The sequence below is a fragment of the Anoplopoma fimbria genome, chromosome 21 (assembly GCF_027596085.1).
Source record: "Anoplopoma fimbria isolate UVic2021 breed Golden Eagle Sablefish chromosome 21, Afim_UVic_2022, whole genome shotgun sequence".
Taxonomy (NCBI): Eukaryota; Metazoa; Chordata; class Actinopteri; order Perciformes; family Anoplopomatidae; genus Anoplopoma; species Anoplopoma fimbria.
The window spans coordinates 13565590-13585940 of record NC_072469.1 but is presented as its reverse complement, the minus strand read 5'-3'; the positions used below and the strand labels follow the sequence as shown (position 1 = coordinate 13585940).

General features: G+C 41.5%; 1 protein-coding gene across 5 annotated transcripts in view; it reads right to left on the bottom strand.

Annotated features, from left to right (window-relative positions):
* Positions 1-1265: 1265 nt before the first annotated feature.
* arhgap12b (Rho GTPase activating protein 12b) overlaps positions 1266-20351 on the bottom strand; it is a 56374-nt gene continuing 37288 nt past the window's right edge. Inside the window, exons 3-18 of one of the 5 annotated variants that reach the window (XM_054623064.1) lie at positions 16700-16972; positions 13722-13862; positions 13507-13587; positions 12933-13055; positions 10767-10841; positions 9853-9914; positions 9657-9738; positions 8042-8146; positions 7860-7958; positions 6974-7076; positions 6770-6889; positions 6556-6654; positions 5066-5143; positions 4744-4881; positions 4513-4618; positions 1266-2898 (exon numbers count right to left, since the gene is read on the bottom strand). In XM_054623064.1, coding sequence (XP_054479039.1) covers positions 2724-2898; positions 4513-4618; positions 4744-4881; positions 5066-5143; positions 6556-6654; positions 6770-6889; positions 6974-7076; positions 7860-7958; positions 8042-8146; positions 9657-9738; positions 9853-9914; positions 10767-10841; positions 12933-13055; positions 13507-13587; positions 13722-13862; positions 16700-16972 — 1860 coding nt within the window. In that variant the 3' untranslated portion in view covers positions 1266-2723. Of the gene's footprint in view, positions 2899-4512; positions 4619-4743; positions 4882-5065; positions 5144-6555; positions 6655-6769; positions 6890-6973; positions 7077-7859; positions 7959-8041; positions 8147-9656; positions 9739-9852; positions 9915-10260; positions 10336-10766; positions 10842-12932; positions 13056-13506; positions 13588-13721; positions 13863-16699; positions 16973-20351 lie in introns of all 5 variants that reach the window. The other 4 variants (XM_054623063.1, XM_054623065.1, XM_054623066.1 and 1 more) reach the window with 4 other exon arrangements.

Here is a 20351-nt window from a genome sequence, read left to right as displayed (position 1 = left end):
TGAAAGGAAATGGTAGAAAGGTTAGGAATGACAAAAGCAAAATACTCATGAGAAGAGAATTTTGTGAGATACTTAGTCAATATTTTGAGTTTTTAAGTAAAGAATCTTGACTTTTAAGTGTAATTATGAGACAAGCAAACCGTAGAGTCTTGTGTGTGTACAATAGAAAACCCTGCACACTACCGATACCCTTTACATACCCCTAGATATTCATCAGGTAAAAATTCATTTTCTGAGTTCAGTTAAATTCGTTTTTTGTGTGTGATGTGTGTAGGAGCAAAAAATCATAATCATAATCATAATTAAATTATGAGATGGAAGGATAGTCAAAATTAAACACATAACAATGTAGAGACAATGTTAAAACTCTGAATAACTGACATAATAAAATTTTCTCTCAATTTTGACTATTGATCTCATTGGTTTGATTTAGAGTGTAGAGGGGTTTACCGGTTCAACTCGGGACCCTAATGGGTTCAAATCCACGGTTCATACATCAGTTAGGGTCCCTTATAATAATGAATTTATGTCCCATATTTTGACTAAATCCATTAAAAATGTCATTTCTTCTGACATTGTCCTAATGTGAGCATTTTTTCCATGTTGTTTTAGGGTACAAAAGGGCTTCCATATGGGACTGTCATTCTTCAGATGCTAGGTGATGCTAAAGCAGAGCGAACATCAGATCCCAACACACAAACACAACCTGCAGTAGAAAGAAAAAAAGAGGAAAGCCAAATGGAGGCTTTTCGCTAAGTGCTGCCTGTGAGCAAGCAGCTTTGCTCAGCACTCGCTCCGCCTCGCGCTTCTTAATCAAAACTGGCACCGTGGCAATTACCTAATTAGACATCAATTAATCCACAGCCTTCAGGTCTGCAGCCAGGTTTGACCCGCGGAGTAATGACAAGAAATGCCTTCAAAAAACGGAGAAATCAGAGTAATGGAAGCCGGGCGGAGCAGAGGCTGAGCTGCATTTGAGAAATCTCCAGAAATATACTGCGGTTCATTTCATAATTAACAGGTAGGAATATAATTGATTGAGACGTGAAAGCTTAATCACTCAATTCAATAACCGGGATATCGGCGTTGAGTAGATTAATTCAATTCAGTAATTAAAGCCGAGGGAAAGGTGAAGCTTTAGTTGATTGAAGGTTAAACAGCAGACTCACCTCTCTTTCTTTATCGCCTCCGTTTCACCGCGGCCCTTTTAACTCCACGTTCTCTCAGAGAGTTCACACTTCAGGGCTCTGAATCATATAGTTTGTCTCTTTTTATTAGACATAGCAGTTTCACAAACAGCAGTTAGCCTGAAAATTACATTCAGAATGTGCAGCTGACCATGCGCAAACACTCCAGATACACCTTCAAACAAAAGTAACAGTCCATCACGTGTTGGTTTGTTTTTTTTCCACCTGTGTGTCATGTTGGAATTCAAATTTACAAAGTCAAAATCATCTTTCACTAGTTCACCATCAAAGCATACATACCTCAGTCACTACAACACATTTTGAACAACTAGTTTCTGTTACTGTACATAAGCTTCTGAAAGGTTTTTTTTAAAGGCTCTTTGTTGCATTTTGTCACCCATACACTCCCATACGTCAACCTTTTGATATATTCTCAGGACCCTTTCTCCTCTCTGAATACTCTTTAATATTAGCTTAGGCGAGGAAGAGAGGGGCCATCATGCCGACAGTCGGAGACAGATTCATGTAAAAAAAAAAATAATGGTGGTTGCAGTCCCAAGAAATCCACTTTGTTGTTTTTCCAGTAACACCAGGACCTCTGTGATGAAGGAGCACGGACGATGACCCCCCCCGGCAGCTTTAAGGGAAACTTCACCAAAGCACGTAAGACTACACGACACGCAGTTTGTACAAAGTGGCAAGATGAGGACGCTTCTCAGGTTTTTTTTTGTTCCACTTAGGTTAATTCACTCACACACACACATACAAACAAACAAACAGAGGGGTTTTGTCCTCCGACGTTCAAGTCCCGGGGCGCTCAGGTCACAGGGTTAATGGTTAACACTGGTGGGAAAGGGGGTGAGTGAGGGGGAGGAAGGGGGTGTGTGATGATGTCGCTAAGGTAAGTTTGAGGGACACGATCTGTAACTCCAGTTCATCCAAGTGCCATAAAGACAGTCCGTTAACGTAACACTGATTATTTTTATTTATTTTTTGTTCCACCTGATCCGAAACCACATCACAGACGAAAAAAGCTCCACGACACAGAAAAAAACGTTCCAGTTGAGATTCTGCTCAGTCCTTCAGCGAGGTGATGATGTCGCCGGTTAGGCTATTAATGCCACTCCCCCCCCCCTCGGAGGCGAAGGGGGCCGCCGTTCCAATTACTGGCCAAAGGGATCCAGTGTATGTGAAAAAAGAAAACCACCTGAATACTCGAATCCACCACATCACACGGACGTACACACGTCACCACGGCATCACTCTGAAACACTGTCCATGTGCGTCCGGCCCCGCTACTCGCAGCACGGGACGGCAGCTGGAGAAGCGGGGTCAAATCTGTACACCTTTTATTTTTTTTGTTAATTCTTCTCCTCTGTAAGTGCAACACTTTTTGTAAACTGTCAATGAAGGTAAATTCGATTCTTTCTCCCAACTGCTTGGTCCACAGCAATGTTCAGTTCAGTCAAAGAAAAGGAAGAGGGGAGGAGGAGGAGGAGGAAAAGAAGCCCGGTGTCCGGTCGTGAGCGGGCCCCTCTACCTGCCGAAGATGCTCTCATACTCGAGCAGTATGAGCTCCACTATCTGGTTCTGGTAGACCATGTGGACCGCGATGTTGCCCGTCTCGGTCTCGGGCCGCAGCAGCGTGGGTCCGAACACGATGGCCACGCTCTGGGTGGTCATACGGTTGGCCTCCCCGTGGTCAATCACCCTGAGGGGGGAGATGGGGGAGAGAGGGAAGTAGAACATTAGGCGGATTTAAAGTTTCTTACAGAACTTCCTGTAAGTCGCTTTGGATAAAAGCGTCTGCTAAATGACTGTAATGTAATGTAATGTAATGAATGTGTCAAAAATGGCTTTAGGTGAGCTTATGTTAGTTTGACACCTCTGGGTTTCATCTGAAAAAAAACAAAATCCAATCCTCACACACATCTTTAGGGCCCCGAGATCGAGGTGAGCCCCGCAACACACACACAAACACACTTTGTAACACCAGCGAACGCTGCAGGCTGTAGCATAATAGCCTTTTTAAATAGAATCTACATCCTTGCATGCAGATGCACAAAACAATAACATATTCATGGAAGGGAGAAAAAAAAGAAAGAAAAGAAGATTAAAATCCGCCCGCTGATACACGTAGACCTCCATACACTGAATGTCACGCTATAAATTTCCTCAAGAAACAGCACTTCATAGGTACTGAATTACAGCAAACACAGCGCCATATAAATGCAAATTGGAAACCTAGGCAAATGTCATTGAGAACGTATGATATTGCCGCTGGCTGCAGCGGGCTCAGAATACACGTTGGACCCGGAGCTGAGCTTTGTGTTTGCCATACAGGCTGATCGGTCTGAGGAAAGATAAACACAGAGACAGACGGGAGCCATTTATGCTCCGAGTGCATGGAAGTGTAGGGTTCAAGGGTTAATCCCCACAGTCGGACAGGTTTCAATGGGTGACCAGGGCACCCAGAGGCAAATTCAAAATGTGAGTTGACCATATTGAAGAATAGTCGCGTTGTCCAATGAAGACCATGCATGACTCCAGCATAAATTTAAATGAGTCCATTCCTTTATTTAGAGTAACTTCCTTTTTGTTCTCCAACAGTCTCCTTTAGGTTCTGAACACTCAAAGAGGATTTATGTAACCTGCATCATGTGTACATGAAACAGATGAACGCAAGTTTAAAAACCAGCTAATATGTTCTTTGGTTTTGATTCTATTTGGATGGTGGATATTTAGTAACAGGTTCTTATTTAGTGATAATATGGATGTACTAATCTAATACTATATCATGAAGTGAAGGCCTTTGCACACATTCATGTGTATGGATATAGCCTCCTGGCAACTACAGTGAGACATTTAAATCTGGTGCCAATTCAGGATATTTTAAAATGTTCCATATTTGAACCCTTTTCTTTGTCATTTAATTAAATATGCCACAAAGTCAGTGAATATGTTAAAAGAAACTTTGCCTGCATAAAATCTAGTAAAAAAGGGTAAATATGGGTTTTGAATCAGGAAGTAAATAAACAAGCCTAAGATTTCACTTTCAAAATGCACTGATAAATACACATTTCAGTCTTTTTCCTAAGAAATATAGAAGTTCAATAAACAGCCCTAAGGGAAATCACAAGGTATGATCACAGTTTGTAAATTTCAAATCTGTCAGTAATATCAGTCTCAGTGAGAGGTCTCTCATGCTTTTATTACCTCCAAAGAAAATATTTAACTGAGATATAACCATATTGTTGGTAAGCTTTCTTACTCATTGTTTAGATTACTATTAGAGTGAGTCAGCTGTTTTTGCACATTCTCTTACCTCCGCAGGTGTTTGAAGAGGACTTGCATTGTGTCGTGGTTGGGTTTTGGCAACTTCTTTATTAAGTCTTTGATTGAGTTCAGTCTCTGATGGTAGTCTGAGCATTCTGCAGCAGAGAAAACAGACAGTCGGTGAATGCACATGTGCAGAGCTCCATCTTGTGGCCAAATAAGGGACACGAAAAAAATGCTGCAATAGTGGACCTTTGAAACAATGAATCGAGTCACTCACTGATGGCCTCTACGAAGTCTTCAAAGGATCCGTACGTGAAGAGGGGCTCAGGAAGCTCCCTGAAGAACATCTTGAGAGCTCCAGTGGTGACGTGGATGTCCTCCCACTTGCTGTCATTCAGATCCAGATCCTTCTCATCTGATGGAGGGAGGAGGGAAGCCCAAATAGACCGGGTGACGGAGAAAAGAGGATGTTACAAAGTGTGAGTGGTCAGTATGTGACCAACAAATGTGAACTGTATCTTCCCCCTGTGAGGGAGTAGTGTTTTAGGCATGTTTGTGGTCAGCCTGCAGATCGTAGCAGTGGGTGACAGCAGTCCTACCGTGGTTCACAGCAAAGCGGAGCTTCTGGATCACCGCCAGGTTACCGCTAACTCTGTATAAGCCGTCCACACTGAGACCTGCAGGGGGGAGGATGAGAGGAGGGGAAGGGGGACAAAAGCAGTGAGTGAAGTCCCTCACTGACCAGGCTCAACAGGATCCAGTTTGAGTCAATATAATAATAATAATAATAATAATAATAATAATAATAATAATAATAATAATAATAACAATAATAATAATAATAATATATTCTATTGATAGAGCACTTTTCAGAGTACTCAAAGACACTTTACATGAGTTAAAATGTTAAAAACAACCACAAATATACTACACACAAAATTAGGTAAAAACAGTTATATTTCTCTGGATGATGTGCCATCAGATTGAATTCTCTTTTTGTGAGGAAGGCATGGATCACAGTTTCGGCATAGGGACGGACAGATACAGATATAAAACCGATCCTGACTCAAACAGCTGTATTACATTTCGGTGAAAATGATCTATTCAACTCATCTCTATGTTTATATACATTATATAATGGTATTAGAATTCATTTTTAAGTTATGCTGCATTGAAAATGGTTTACACTAATTTTCAAGAATTCTTATCAAGTTACTGTTGCATTATTTATTTTTTGATGATAAATATCAAATCAGTACATTCATATCTATTTTTACACATTTTGTTTTACGAAGCTAGGAAATCAATGTTTCCTGGACAAGCTGGATGTCCAGCTAAATAAGAAGAGAGAAGTGTGATGAGATGAGCTATGCTTTTTTAATAATACCAACAATATTTTTTAGGTGGAAAAACTGTTTTTAGGTGTTCTAAGGAGAGGTCGCTGTCAAGAACAACTCAGGGATTGCAGATGTGTGGAGAGTGAGACAGAGGTTGTGAGTGGGTTTTGGTGAGGGGTTTGGGGCCGACGACGATTATGTCTAAACATCTTGAGGCTGTCTGTAGTTATTGCTACAGACACACTGAGGAAAACTGTGCGATGTGATTAAAGCTCCGATAGGAGCCAGTAAGTGGATATTGAGCTACAATTTCTTCATGGGCGAGGTTATTTGTGGGTTTTACAACACAAAATTTAAAGTATTGTTTCTGCACCTACGAAATATCGACGTATGTGCACTGTTTATCTCTGAACCATCTGCTGTTGCTCTCTCTTATTTGTCTCTCCGTCATCTGCTGTCTGTCTGTCTCTCACCATGACAATGACTGGTTCAAAGTTACCGGAAAGAGCATGATGTCCACACAAATCTAGGTCTGCATTTGTAGTGAAACTTAAAAACTAACTGACAGCCAAAAGTACCACAATGTCACAGAGTTATGAATGACGATGTGTGTTTAAATGGTGATGCATTAAATCAGCGTGTTTACTAATATCCACCCCTAAGATAGAACTGGAGCTCTGCTCTACAGAAAGTAATCAAGGCGTGACAAATAAAACATTTCAACACACTTCAGGCCTTGGTGTTGCTCATACCTGTGTTCTCCACATGGTCGATACACATGGTGACAAAGTTGGGTATTGATGTGGTCTCCCGCTGGCACAGACTGGACAGACTGCAGCCGAACACCTGATCTGTGAACCAGCACACACACATTCATTTCTAACTTTTCATCTGTGCAGCGGAAGATAAAACAGTGACACATATCTACACATGGGAGACAACTGTCGTTGTATTCTGTCTGAATACCTTTGATGTAGCCCTTGTCTCTGACGGCCTGGTACGTGGGTCGACGCGTCAGGAACTTCTTGAGCTTCAGCCGGGTTTTCTTCTGGTCTGATGAGTCCATACTCACAGAGGTCTTCATCACTGAGGAAGACAGGCAGGACGTGAGTGAATTTCTTAAAACATTAACAATAAACTATTAAAGTATATTTCCTCTGTCGGCCTCACCTCTGTTCTTCTTGGAGTCCCGGTGGTCTTTCTCCCTGTCCTGTTTCTCAGCTCCTGGAGACTCAGGCATGTCCTCCTCGATGGCCTCATCTGACTCCCAGGCCTGAATAAGAGGAGACAAGTCAGATTCAAGACTAAATGTACTTTTCAAAGGAACAGTTTAGATTTTTTTGAAGTATGGTTGTATGAAGTTCTTCTCCATAGTCAGCGTTTTATCTACAGTAGACAGAAGAACAAGCACTGGAGCAAATAAATCCATGTACTGCTATGGATGTATTTCAGACACCCTAAATAATCATCATCAGTTCATCTGTTTGCTATATTTTCACCACTTTATCCATCTGGTCTCTTCAAATCCACCAGACTCTATTGCCAAAAATAGTAATTTAACCTCATAGGAAAGAAGGAGTTGCTAATCTACTGCTGCCTCCATCGGTAAGTGAATTTCTGTTATTGTGTGGCTTTTGTGTGTTTGAGGGTAAGTTTGGTTTCAACAAAGTTACACAATAACACAAATTCACAAACCGATCTAGACAGTGGTAGAGCAGCAACTCACGTGTTCTGTGAGGTCAAATGACTGTTTTTGTCAATGGAGTCCTGTGGCTTTGAAGAGAGCACAGACAACAGTTTCACTTCCCTGTTGGAAAGGGCTGCTTGATACAAAGGTAACGCTGTGAAAATATTTAAAATATAGTGTCATTTAAACTGATGTATTTTTTGAGATGTCTTAAATACATCCACAGCAGTACAATACTTTGCTCCAGTACTAGTACTACACTGACTTTTGAGAAGTACCTTATACAACTCCATGGGTTCACCCCAACCAAGCTTGCAGCAGGAATAAAGAGGTTAAACTGAGGGAGAGCAGATAAACAATTCTCCTCACATGTGTGTTGATGGTCTCTGTGAGGGCCCGGTACCAGTCGTTGATGACGCTGTCGATCTCTGACTGGATCAGCAGCTCTGTTCCTTGACGCGTCTTCAGCTGAGGGAGGGAAAAGTCAGCGTTACTCTTTTGACACCATTAAAAACACAAAGCCTGGGGTTTGATGTGCCGTCTTTCAGTACCTCGATGACGTGTTTCTTGCTGGACTTGTCCTTGGAGGCCCAGTCCACCGACCCCCCTCGCAGATCGACAGTAAACTCCGGCTTCGACTGGTTGCTCCCAAACTTCTGGAATCAACGAAAACAGTATGAGAGTCTGACACAAAGATGATATGACAGGGACACTTTGTTGCTTCAGAGGGATTTTTGTATTCTTGCTAAAACAAGAAATTATTTTTGATGTGAATTTGTTTTCAAAAACAGGTGTCACACTTCTAAACACTGTGGATGCCGTTTTGGAGCTCTTCACATCTTTAGTATTGTTACAAGAAAAACACAAACACCATTAGTTGTTTGTTACTTATATAAAGTGCATATTAATCAACAGATGTTACTTATATTCTTGATAATTCATCAAATTCAAGCCATTTCAATTACTTTTAAGACTGTGAGTTTCACTTTTTTCAATGTAACTTTTGCCAGTGTTGTATCCTACAATGTGTTATGCATCGTCTTCGTGGCTCACGGAACATTAAGAATGTTTGTGATAAACATAGTTAAATCTACACAACGATAATTGATTCAGCACCATCGTTATTGTCTAATGTCATTATGTGCAATTATGATCGCAGTGACTTCAGACCAGTGTGCTGCTATTCCTCCAGGTTATCACACAGAGCTTTAAAGAAATCTAAATAGACGTTGTCCTCAAGAAAATCAAGAAAATATTTCTACCTTTGAACCTTTCGAAGGATTTTAAAGCTTAATTTAATCCTTTATCCAACGTAAACCTGCATTAAGAGATTTGCTCGCCACTTGTTGCGCAACTACAACGAGTTGTAAACACTGACATATATCATCACCTTATAAAGTTGTTAAGGCGAACATGTTAGCTAGCTGTTGCCTTTTTACACACACAGCAGACACAGAGCCACATTAGCATGCATTTGGAATTGTGTTTGTTTCCACTGCAGTAAGTCCAGTATTCAGTCTCCTTATAGCTCCGATTTGGTCTCTACCAACTACTGTGGGCTCCTTCAGCTTAGCCTAAGCTCCACTCAGCTCACTGTATCAGCTCGTAATAAACTTTATCCGTCTGCTGTTTGGTGATGAGCAGGTAGTGAGGTAGGTAGGGAACTGAAAAGTCATGGTCTTTGATCAATTTTGTATTATAAAAAGTATGGATTAGTGCAGCTTTTTGTAAAAACTTCACACACACACACGCATACACAGAAACACCAGTGTGATTGCCAGTCAGTTAAAGCAGGTGTGAATTAAATAAATGAAAGACAGGCAGGAGGAGCAGCACACGCGTGCAGAGAGAGGTGACATACAGCGGCAGCCTGCACAGGCCTACAGTTCACATAGGAGACAGCAGGACGGGGCTTGACCGAGCGCTTCCAGTTGCTAAGGAGAGTGAGGAGCAGCTCGGGGATGGAGCCGCTGCGGTAGTAAGACTTCAGGAGGAGAGGAGAGGAGAGGAGGAGAAGCAATGAACAGAGGCTGACACGTTTCACAGCACAGGTGGCAAATGAGGAAGAGAGAGGTAACACAGAGATGAACAAGAAAAGCTAAAAAAGAAAATAAACTCAGAAACGTCACAGGAACATGAGCCTCCTGGGGCTGATGGGAAACGTACCCAGCTGGTGCTGCCCCCTTGGCCCTTCGCGAAGAGCAGGGAGGAACCCTGCAGCACTGTCCACGAGGAGGTCCAGTTCTTCCTGTAGGTCACAATAAAACACATTACATTAAGGGAGTCCGATTTCAGACGACTCTCACAAAAGCTGGATTTTGAATAAAGTATGTGTCAGGCAGAGCCGTTAAAAGATTCCCACCTGACTTTCTTTCCATTTTCTGTGATTTTGGTGACGTTGAGGACTCCGCACTTCTCCGAGGGCTGAGGAGACACAGAGGCAGGTAAGAAGCTGCTAGAATACATTCCCTGAGAATACGAACACACGCACACTGAAGCTTGAGAAGCAAATGGGACTTGATGTCATGTCCAAATGTCACCAGTGGAGGGCGCCATCACACCGCCGCAAAGTGAATTTCTGCATATGGTGGTGCATGGTGTTAGATGTGATGGGGAGTTAGATGTGGCATGCAGCAGATGAGAGGAACCAAATTAAATGAAAGATGTGTTAATATTTGGATGCAGGTGAAAAGTTGGATGATGATAATGATGATGATGATGATGGTGGTGGTGGTGGTAAGTGCGATGCAATGCAAGCTGGGATACTAACGGTCGAGGGGTGCTTAGGAGATGAGGGGCAGGAGTCAGAGTCTGGAGAGCTCTGCTTGGGCGCCGGAGCACACTCCTACCAACAAGAGGCACAACATGATGAGTCGCTAAGAACTACCGGGAGGACTACGAGACACATGGAGACAAAGTCTGAGGTTAGTGAGGAGGAGAGGACGGACCAGGAGCCTGGAGAGTAAATCACAAGATCGTGTTGGATGTTAGCATTAGCATCAAAAGGTAAGGATGGAAGGAAGGAAAGGTAAGATTTGGTTTGCAAACAGCATGCGTTTTGAACTTTGGATGGAAGTAAATTCAGAGTTAGAGATTTAGATCAAGATGCTGCTCTCCTTCCTGTTTCTCAAAGATTATCAGATGATTGAGTCAACACACGGCTTTGATTGTCATAGATTTCCACAGCTATTTAACAAGGCATTCTACAGGACACACTGGTTGTGAATCATTACGGATCGTCTGTTGATTAGAGGAGAGGCTCTGTGTGGTACCAACTTTATCACGGCAAAGAGAGAGACGAACTCTCCTCTTGTGCGAGTCCGAAGTGAATCGCCAGAGTTTGAACGAGAACTGCAATGAAACCGCCACAGAGTTAGCCTCCTGTATGTTTACCCCAGTCTTTAAACCTGGTGTCATGTTTTAAAGTGTTTATTAACATTGACAAAATAAATTATGAAAGTTAAGTTTGTGAGAGGATGCTTATTTTAAGATTATAAGATTTATACTTGATGGGAGTTTCAGGTCATTGAGAGTGCATGACGTACGGTGCACACTGGTAATAAAACAGCAAATGCAAGGAAAAATTGGATAATAAAAGCTAAATGTGAAACCATAAATTAAAAGGAACACTCCACTGATCTTTTAAGTCAGTTGTTGATACCAGTTGGGACTTGGTGACTCAAACGTTTTTACAGAGAGAAACCTGCTGTGCAAACTGAGGCCATAGTTTTTCACAGATGCGAGCATTTATGAGGCAGAATGAAAAAATTTGTGAAAAGAATAATCTGTTGGTACACATTTATAAATTGTGTGCTCAACAATTCAAAACTTGTCCATGAATAAACAGAACAGAACATTAAACACACTGTTGACATTTTCATCTGTGTTTAAAGATATAGTTTAGATGTTTTGAAGTGGGGTTGTATGAAGTTCTTCTCCATAGTCAGTGTATTACTACAGTAGATGGAGACCGGAGAAACAGACTGGCAACAAAGTAATGTTCTGCTGTGGATGTATATTAGACACCTAAGTAATTAATACCGGTTTGAGTGTACTATATATTTAGAATACTTACTTTGATCGGATAGGGATCTGAAGTCGTTATCTATGCTCTCTTCAAAGCCACAAGACTCCTTTGACAAAAACAGTAATTTTACCACGCAGAACAAGTGAGTAGCCGGTCTATTACTGCCTCAGTATGTTTGTGTCATTGTGAGACTTAGGTTAATCTGAGCTAACCCTTTAAAACAATGAACTCCTGTGTACGACAAGGTTCAATTCCTGTTTTTGTCAAAGGAGTCTGTGGCTTTGAATTGAGCATAGATAACGGTTTCAGTTCCCCGCTGGAAAGTGCTGGAAAGTGCTGTAAAGCAGTTAAAATATACTATACAGTACCAGTCAAAAGTTTGAACACACCTTCTCATTCAACTACTTTGAAGAATCTAAAATGTAAAACATATTCTGGTTTGTTAAGCATTTGTTTGTTTACCACATAATTCCATATGTGTTCCTTCATAGTTTGGATGTCTTGAATATTAATCTACAATGTAGAAAAAAATAAAAATAAAGAAAAACCATTGAATGAGAAGGTGTGTCCAAACTTTTGACTGGTACTGTATATAGCGTACACTTAAACTGATTTAGATTTTTTCTTTTAGGCGTCTTAAATAATTGTTGCTGTCCCCGACTATAGCAGTACATTGCTTTGCTTCTGTGCTGGAGAAGTACCTCATACAAAACATCCAAAACTATCACTCTAAGGGTAGTCTAAGATTAACAGGCAAAGTCTGGAGTGTATCCATTTTTTGCGCAGATATAAGTGAATATGCATCTAGACTGATTACTTGTTGAAACATGTTTCTAGCAAAAACATGAATTAAGATCCAGTGTTTCTGGAGCTTGACCTGTACAAGGGACTAAAAGTTGCTTTCATTTTGAGCATTCTTTTTATGATTTGGCTCTCTTAACAACTTTAGAATAATAACTCACTATAGCACTAATTTAAAGCATCATGTCTGCTGAAATGGATTACTTTTATCTGTGGAAGTTATCTTTAACCCAAATCTGCACAGAAACTAGCTGTGATCAATGCAAAACAGAAACTAAAAGTGTGTATTCATTTCTCTGATGACAACATTTAAAACAACTTGTTTGGTACGCACATAAACCTGGTTTTCACTTCAATAATACGCCATCTTTGTTAAGATTCCAAAAATAAAAAGAGAGATAAATCCGGTGTGAGCCTGTTCCTCTGTTGAGCTGGACACGTCATTAGCACTGGGGGATTAAACTCTCTGCCAATAAGACAGGTAATGGAAAGAGCAGACGCACAGAAAACCTGCAACAACAAGAGCGCCCGTTTCCACGGCGATCTGACCCAGCGGTCTGCGTTGCCTCATTAAGTTTCACATTCCCAATCTTGCCGTCCTTGTTGCATCTTACCTTGTCGTTGAGGTCTAAAACGTAGGTGCTGTGTCTCCACTTGGTGAGGACTATGGGGTCCTGCTGCTTCCTCTCCAAACTGCGACTCTTAGGGGCCTCGTCGGACTGAGGGGAGATGTTGTACTGTGGAGACAGAGAGGAAAGCTTTAGGGAGTCACAGAGATCTTCTGCGCCCCCTCTGTATCTGCCCACTCCCCCTACCTCTCCTTTCACTGTCCACAGCACCATTGGACAAAGGGACTTCTCCTTACAGCCCAGGCTTTGTCTCCGACCGTCCACTGAATGCACTCATGTCCACGCTACTGTCCACTCATGGACCGCTCTATTCAGATTAGCAGGTAAACAGCCAGTAATAGTCCCGTCACCCAGGGTTCAACTCAAACTTGGCTCCGGCATGAGCTCGTCAGACGCTCATCCACTTACATTAACAGGAGCGGTCTTAAGAATACACGACGGGAGGAGTCACTCACAAGTGTGTCACTGGGTGATGTAATATGAGGTTGCTTTAGAATGGGGTGTGATGGATGTAATAGTGAAGACAAAAGGTCAGCTAATGTTCATAGGATGGTCTTACCTTGGGCAGTTCCCACTCTGACCTGGATCCGTCAGCGCTGTAGTAATAGGGCCGGCCCTGTTCATCCACATGTTTGATCCACTGCCAAAACAAACACCAGTCAGCATCCAGGTAAAATGGAACATATGTGCATATTTGATGCAGATGTAATTAGCAGGTGTTGTCAGTCTATAAATTGTCTAATAATAATCTATAAATTATTTAAAAAAACACACCTTCTCCTGTGTGTATTCGGAGATATAGAGCGTGTGTCCGTGTTCATCCAGCTCCTCAGACCAGCCTCTAGGGGGCGACCCGTACTGGCTGTCAGACTGACTGGAGTGGGTGCTGTGACAGTTCTCCTCCGAGGACAGCGGCTGTGGAGGACAAAGAGGACAAAAGACGGAGGGCTTTATGATACAAGATTTATGTAGTCATTAGCAGACACAACAAATATACCTATGAATTACAACCCTTTTAATATACTTAGAGTATGGAGGGCCACCAGTGGGTTAGCTTAACTAGCATAGCAGTAATAAAGACTGAAAACAGTCTGTCAAATTGTTGTTTTTTCACTTCAGTTTCTGTGCAACATATGGAATAATGGGTTAATAAGTAAGTTTAAAGTGTCCTGGTCGGCATATTATTTTACTTTTGGACAGGGGCTATCGGTTTCTGTGTCTCGCAAAGTTAAGCTAAGCTCACCTGCTGCTGTCTGTAGCTTCATATTTACCGTAAACTCTTGTCAGGAAAGCAAATAAGAGTATTTCCCAAAAGGTTCCCATTAAAATAGTTCGACCTCAGATACAACATTTAAATGTTGCTTAAGAAGACACATCTGTAATATTTGGGTCGCTACTAATGATTATTTCTATTCTATTATTATAATAATAATAATAATAATAATAATAATACTTTAATTTTATATAGCGCTTTTCTAGATACCCAAAGACGCTTTACATAGGGCGAAGACAAACAAAAACAAAAAAAAGAACACAAAGGAGCAAACAAAACAAACAAACAGAACATTTAAAAAAAAAAAGAAAACTGGAGAAGCTGTGCGGAATGAGTCATGTAGTGGAGGGTAGGGAGGGAAAGGGAGCAGGGGTTAGCAGGTGAAGGCGAGTTTGAAGAGGTGGGTACATGTATATGTGATAAATTGATGAATCAGTTGGTCATTAGAATGCAAATAAAGCTAACACGCAGACATGCTAAAATGATCAGTTTAAAATGATATAAAGCAGAAAAAAGCAAAACCTCACAGTTGAAAATCTGGAACCAGCTTAAACAATCAATCAGAAATCTAAAATTTATAAAAATTAATTTTCTGTTGATTGATACATCAATTTCGTACCGATAATATTATATACACAGCATATACAATTACCACCCTACTCCTCCAAATATACTTCTGATGTAAACCAAACCACCACATGGGGGCGGTGTTGGATAGTTGGGCAGAAAACTACAACCTGAAACCACGACTTCCCCATATCAAAGGCCCTCCTGTTTCCTTACCTTCAGTAACCACATCACTGGTTTAAAAGTCATTTGAGCTCCACCACACCATCACCACAGCCTGTTTGTTTAACACCGACTGCCACAGAGTCCATTTACAGACTGTTTATGTGTTCAGCTTTGACTTTTCCTCACATACAATCTGAATAGTTCTATCCTCTGTTTCATGTGACCACACACACCTACTGATGCATTTCCTGTGGGTCTAAAAAGGAGTGATTTTTTTAAGGCAGTTTTGTGGACTCTTTGGCCATGCTGCTGAAAGGCAAGTGTGTGTGTGTGTCCATTTCTTTAGGTCTGATAAAAAATGTTTTCTCTCCTGTGTTTTATGAGTAATTGACAAAAAAGATTTTTCCAAGGATAATCTTTTTCATAGCCTTAAAAAAATCTTTCACAAATTAAAAAAACAACTAAGATTATACTGGCAAAACACCTGTTTTTAAGAGAAAACAATTAAGATCAGACTTAAAAAATGGATCACCCGCTTCTCAGGGTTTAGGTATGCTGACCAATTCGAAGCTTTTAAACAGAAGTCACCCAGGGTACATTCCAAGTTTCTTACATCCATGTTTCCCTCACCATGACACCCACCCACCAATCCCCAAGGAGAGAGGAAATGAGGGAATGTGAAATGAGACGTTCTTTCCTCTGTAGCTACTTGTGAAGCAAGGTTGATCACAGCTGGATCAGCTTTCAGTCGGCTTTAACAGCTGGAGAGGATTTTGACGGGGTTCGTGTCTGCACAAATGATCACTGTACTTTCATCACTGCCAGAGTAGAGATGTGTTCTCTTTGTAGCCTGTTACCTGTTTAACAAACTGCATTGAGTATTTATACTGTGTTCTGTGTCCTGCTTATAAGCGCAGCACAATTTCTACTGGCGGAAGTTGTTTGTCTTATTTATTAATTATTTGTGTCTGTATGTTTCGAAATTTTGATTTCAAAGTCACTATTAAGTGACCCAGAATATGATTAAGGTTTCTTTTGAAGAATTAATTTATTAGGCTCAATGTTTCGGGGAAAATTGAAATGATATAACTCATCAAACCTGACAATGATCAGCCTCACATGACTGCATTGAAATTAAGATGAATGATGTAAAAGTTTTTCGTTTCTCCCGCTCTCTCTGACCTTAATTCCATTTTCCATAATAAAAGTTATTAGGGGAAATAAGAGATCATGAAAACACTTTTTTTTCTTAAAAAATGAAGAAAGTAGTTTGTGTTCCTCTGGTTTTTCAGACCTTCAATTAACATATATTTGAATCCAATGGTGAATCAGAAAATAAATCGAATATAAAACTTAAGTTTATTTTGTGATCTGTCTTCACTCTGGTATGAAACTCCAGTGATGTTGAGAAAAATCAGATCAGTCTTATCAGCTTCAGTGTCCAATCAAATAACTTTTGAACAATGAGGGGGTGTGTCCTCCCTTGAAAACACTTCAGGGTGCTCTCCTGCATCCTCGCTCATGTCTCCTCAGAGATCCCTCCTCGATCCTAGCTCCTCAGAGCAGAAATAAGAGCTTTGGGACGGCCGTCAATATGGCGGCACAGAACAACTTACTGTTCAGGCCAGGATCGAGGAGTGAGGAAATGACAAATAAGAGACTTGGGATTTACCCACAGTCTCACAACGGAATTACTTTTTACTATATTATTGATGAAATGGCTTTAATAGATCTAAGCATTCCTCACCTCGCTCTCGGCCGTGCCCTGGCTGTCTCCTCTGAAGCTGCTGGTGCTGCCGCTGGCGTCCCTGGTGCGCGGCGGCTTCCAGGTCCGCTCCCCGCTGGCTCGGTTGTAGTAGAAATGCCTGCCGCTCAGGTCTTTGTGGGTCTCCCAGTCGCCCAGGATGTGGAGAGGGGAGCTGGAGGGGACGGGCGGCAGGCTGGACTGAGAGAGCTTGAGCTCCTGGAGGTTGGTGTAGACCGGGGAGTCGGACCGGCCCTGACCCGTGGGTGATGTTGTCTGGTGGAGGAAAGGAGAGGTGAGGTCAGATCATGAGCAATTCTATGCAACTCAGGTTTTCATTAAGGATCTGAACTTTTCAGTGTCCTCGGCAAATTCAATAATAGTTCAGGAATTCCACAACCTCAATCCCTCCAGAAACCCATCTTCTCTTCGTAAGAGCAGTGAGTTATGAGTCTCTCTGACAGTCTGCACGGCAGGATGCAGCTGCTGATCAAATCACACGCCACATGTGGCTCGCAGATATTTAAAAAAAACGCATCAGTCTCTGATTCTGATCAGGTCCTCAGAATGGTTGAATTCAACTCAGTCACATAATCATTCATCGGTCTACTCGGGACTTGAGACAAATACTGTGGACATTAAAAGTCTACACATGTAGTACCTCTCAAAACAGAAGTTACAAAGAAAAGAGAAAGAGTTATAAGAGACAGATGAGGCAGTGTGTGAAAAGAGCAGAATTAGGTGTAGAACACAAAATAAATAAGAAGAAAAGAAAATGGATTTAAGGTGATTTATAAAGATGGCCGCCCATTTGGCTTCTTGGATTCCTTGCGAGAGACTGTGATCACCTTTAGTTCACGGTTCACGAATTCCTGCTTTGATGAAATTAGTCTCCTCCCAGAGGTCAGAGTTCACTATTGACTATGAATGCCCTTCATGTCAATTTTAAAATCAATTCTATAAGTGACAAAACACTCGTGGAGAGAAGCTCAAACTGGAGTGATGTGAGATCTAAACCTAGATTTTGTTAAACCGTTTATGCAGAGTTCTGGACCAGCCAGAGTTGAGCTTGGGAAGATGTACGGAGGAAAGTGATCAAGGTGTTTTAGAGGATTCAAATAGAAAAACAGTCTAGCGTTAAAAAATAGCGACACAATGAAATACGATGGAGAAGTCTGTGTAAGAGTCTGTAAAGGCCTATCAGAGGCCAAAACACTGCACAACACTCTAATAATACTCAGATAGAGGTTTTATAGTGTAAGTTATAGCTGTGCCAACAATTTGAACTTTGTAATGACGATTGCATATAAATGAGGTAATCTAAAAGAAATGTGCGCTTGTACATGTACAGTATTTGATTGACCAAAGCAGCGTCTTGCCAAAAGTTGAGACAGGTTCAAACTTTTTGGCCTGATGACACGGTGATAACACCAGCTGCTCCATAAGAACAACATGTTTTTTCTTATGGAGCTCAACCTTTATGTTGGAATCACAAATAAATCGTTTTCACAGTGGAGAACGCTGTACAATCCTCTCTAACAACTAGAGAAAGTCATTCTGGTTGAAAGTGTCTGAAAAGCTGCTAGACACCGGCAAACAGTGAGCAGATAGGAAGTTCTGTATTTTGACAGGAAGTGGCCTTTTCTGAACATGTCAGACTGGACCCACTGCGGTTTTCTTTGCAAGCGACAACAGCTAACCACAGCCGACAAACTTCATGACAATGCAGCCCTACAGTGTCAGTGTGGACGCACTTCAAAGACGGTTCAAACAGTGTGGTCTCTGAATAAACTTGGCAGCATCCGAAGGCCACTCCACAAAAGCTAGAAAGCTACGTTGCCATGGCTACAGCTCAGAGCATTTAACGTTGTTTTGAAATGCTCCTGAAAAAAACATATGTTTTGGGGGGTTTGGTTTTGGCGTTGAGTCTCTGAGACTGATGCCAGCTTTGTGTCTCTGTAGCACCAAACGTTCTGTAAAACACGGAGCAGCTAAATGGCCGACCAGGAAAGAGTTAACATCAGAGGCTGAGCCAGCACCACACCTCTCACATTCTGTTTGTTACAGGTGAGGAATGTGTGTGTGTGTGGGGGGGATAAGCACTTCAGTCAGAGGATTTTGAACTCAGGACACAGATGGGACTTCCTGCCGGCTTTTTGGAATAACAGGAATATTTTTCACAGAAATGATTATTTAATATCCTGCACACATGCTGGAGCAGAGGAAAGGATTCGGCGGTGTCCTGCTGTTTTCAGTTAGGTTCACCCGCTGCTTCTCAGTTTCAGTCCAACGCACGGCAAGTGATCGAGGCAATGAGTCAAACCGCCGAGAGGTGACAGTTTGGCTGAACTCGAGGTTCAGATTCATCGGTTGGACCGGAGTGGAGCCAGCGTGCCGCGGCTCTAATTGGGTTTTTAGGGAATAATGTGGGAAAGATCAAGTCAAAGTGCAGACGACTGAGTGTGGCCTGAGTGTGAGGCTGGGAATAAGGGACGCCTAGTTACCATGATTTTTGTGGCTCAAGTCCATAAACCCTCGATCAAACATTTCCCATAATGCAACTCGGTACATCTTTTGTTATGGTGTTTTTTTCAGACTTGACAAAGCTCCCCCCAGAGCCACAGAAGTTCTTATACAACCATTTCCCCAGAAGTACTCCCTGTATGGGATAGATGGATCCTAATGAGGAGAAACTGTGCAGTACCCCTTTAAATACACACACGCACAAGTAAACAATGCAGGTTAAAAATACTTTGCAAATATCCGATGAGGAAAGTAATGCATTCAATACATTGAGATCTCAAGGATAAACACAGTCTGTTTACAGGAAGTTACACAGTACCTTTCATTTAGACATTTAGTTTAGGCTCGGACAAACTCAGACAAAAGGTCCGGTCTCTGTTTAAAGTTTAGACCTCTAAATAAGGATGAGAGAGAGGGGCAACACACAACGGTGTTGGAGAAGTTCTGACTACGGTGCTTGCCGCGATGCAATTTAAAAAATATAATAGTTAACAACGCTGACTAGGTTTACATTTTTTCATTCTTGGCTCTGACTGGCTGTTTCCATGTTTTTGTTTTACAGCGCATCTGTCTCCTGTATTGCATTCAGGATATAGTGACAGTTAGAGCAAATATGACAACAAGTTAAATAACAAAAGTTACAGACTTGCAGCTTTAACGATTGAAAAAGTGCACAGATTTGGATTATATAAAATGGGCTAAAAACATCCATCTATATATAATTGCTCTCTTTATGAAGAAAACCGATGACTAACTCTCCCTTGAATCTTAAAATAGGAGTGATAATAGGTGCCCTCTTTTTGCAGAAATGGCCTGTTCTGTATTAGACTGAAACGCCTCATGCACTGTGCACCATATGCTGAGAGAGAAGTCCAACACATGCCTGGAAACAGCAGGAGACAGAGAGGGCTTTCTTCTACAGAAAAAGGTTTAACTGAACTCAACATCAAGTGTTTCTCTGGCAGAGCTCAGTCAGTGAGCATTAGCTACTTTTCAGACAGAAAAACTCATTAATGCTACCTGGAATTCAATTTAACAGTTTAAACAGAACAAAGCTGGCAACGGTGGACAGTTCTCAGACTAGAAACAGACACTTTGAGGAAAGAGGACCCCAGGAAATGAATTGTTACAG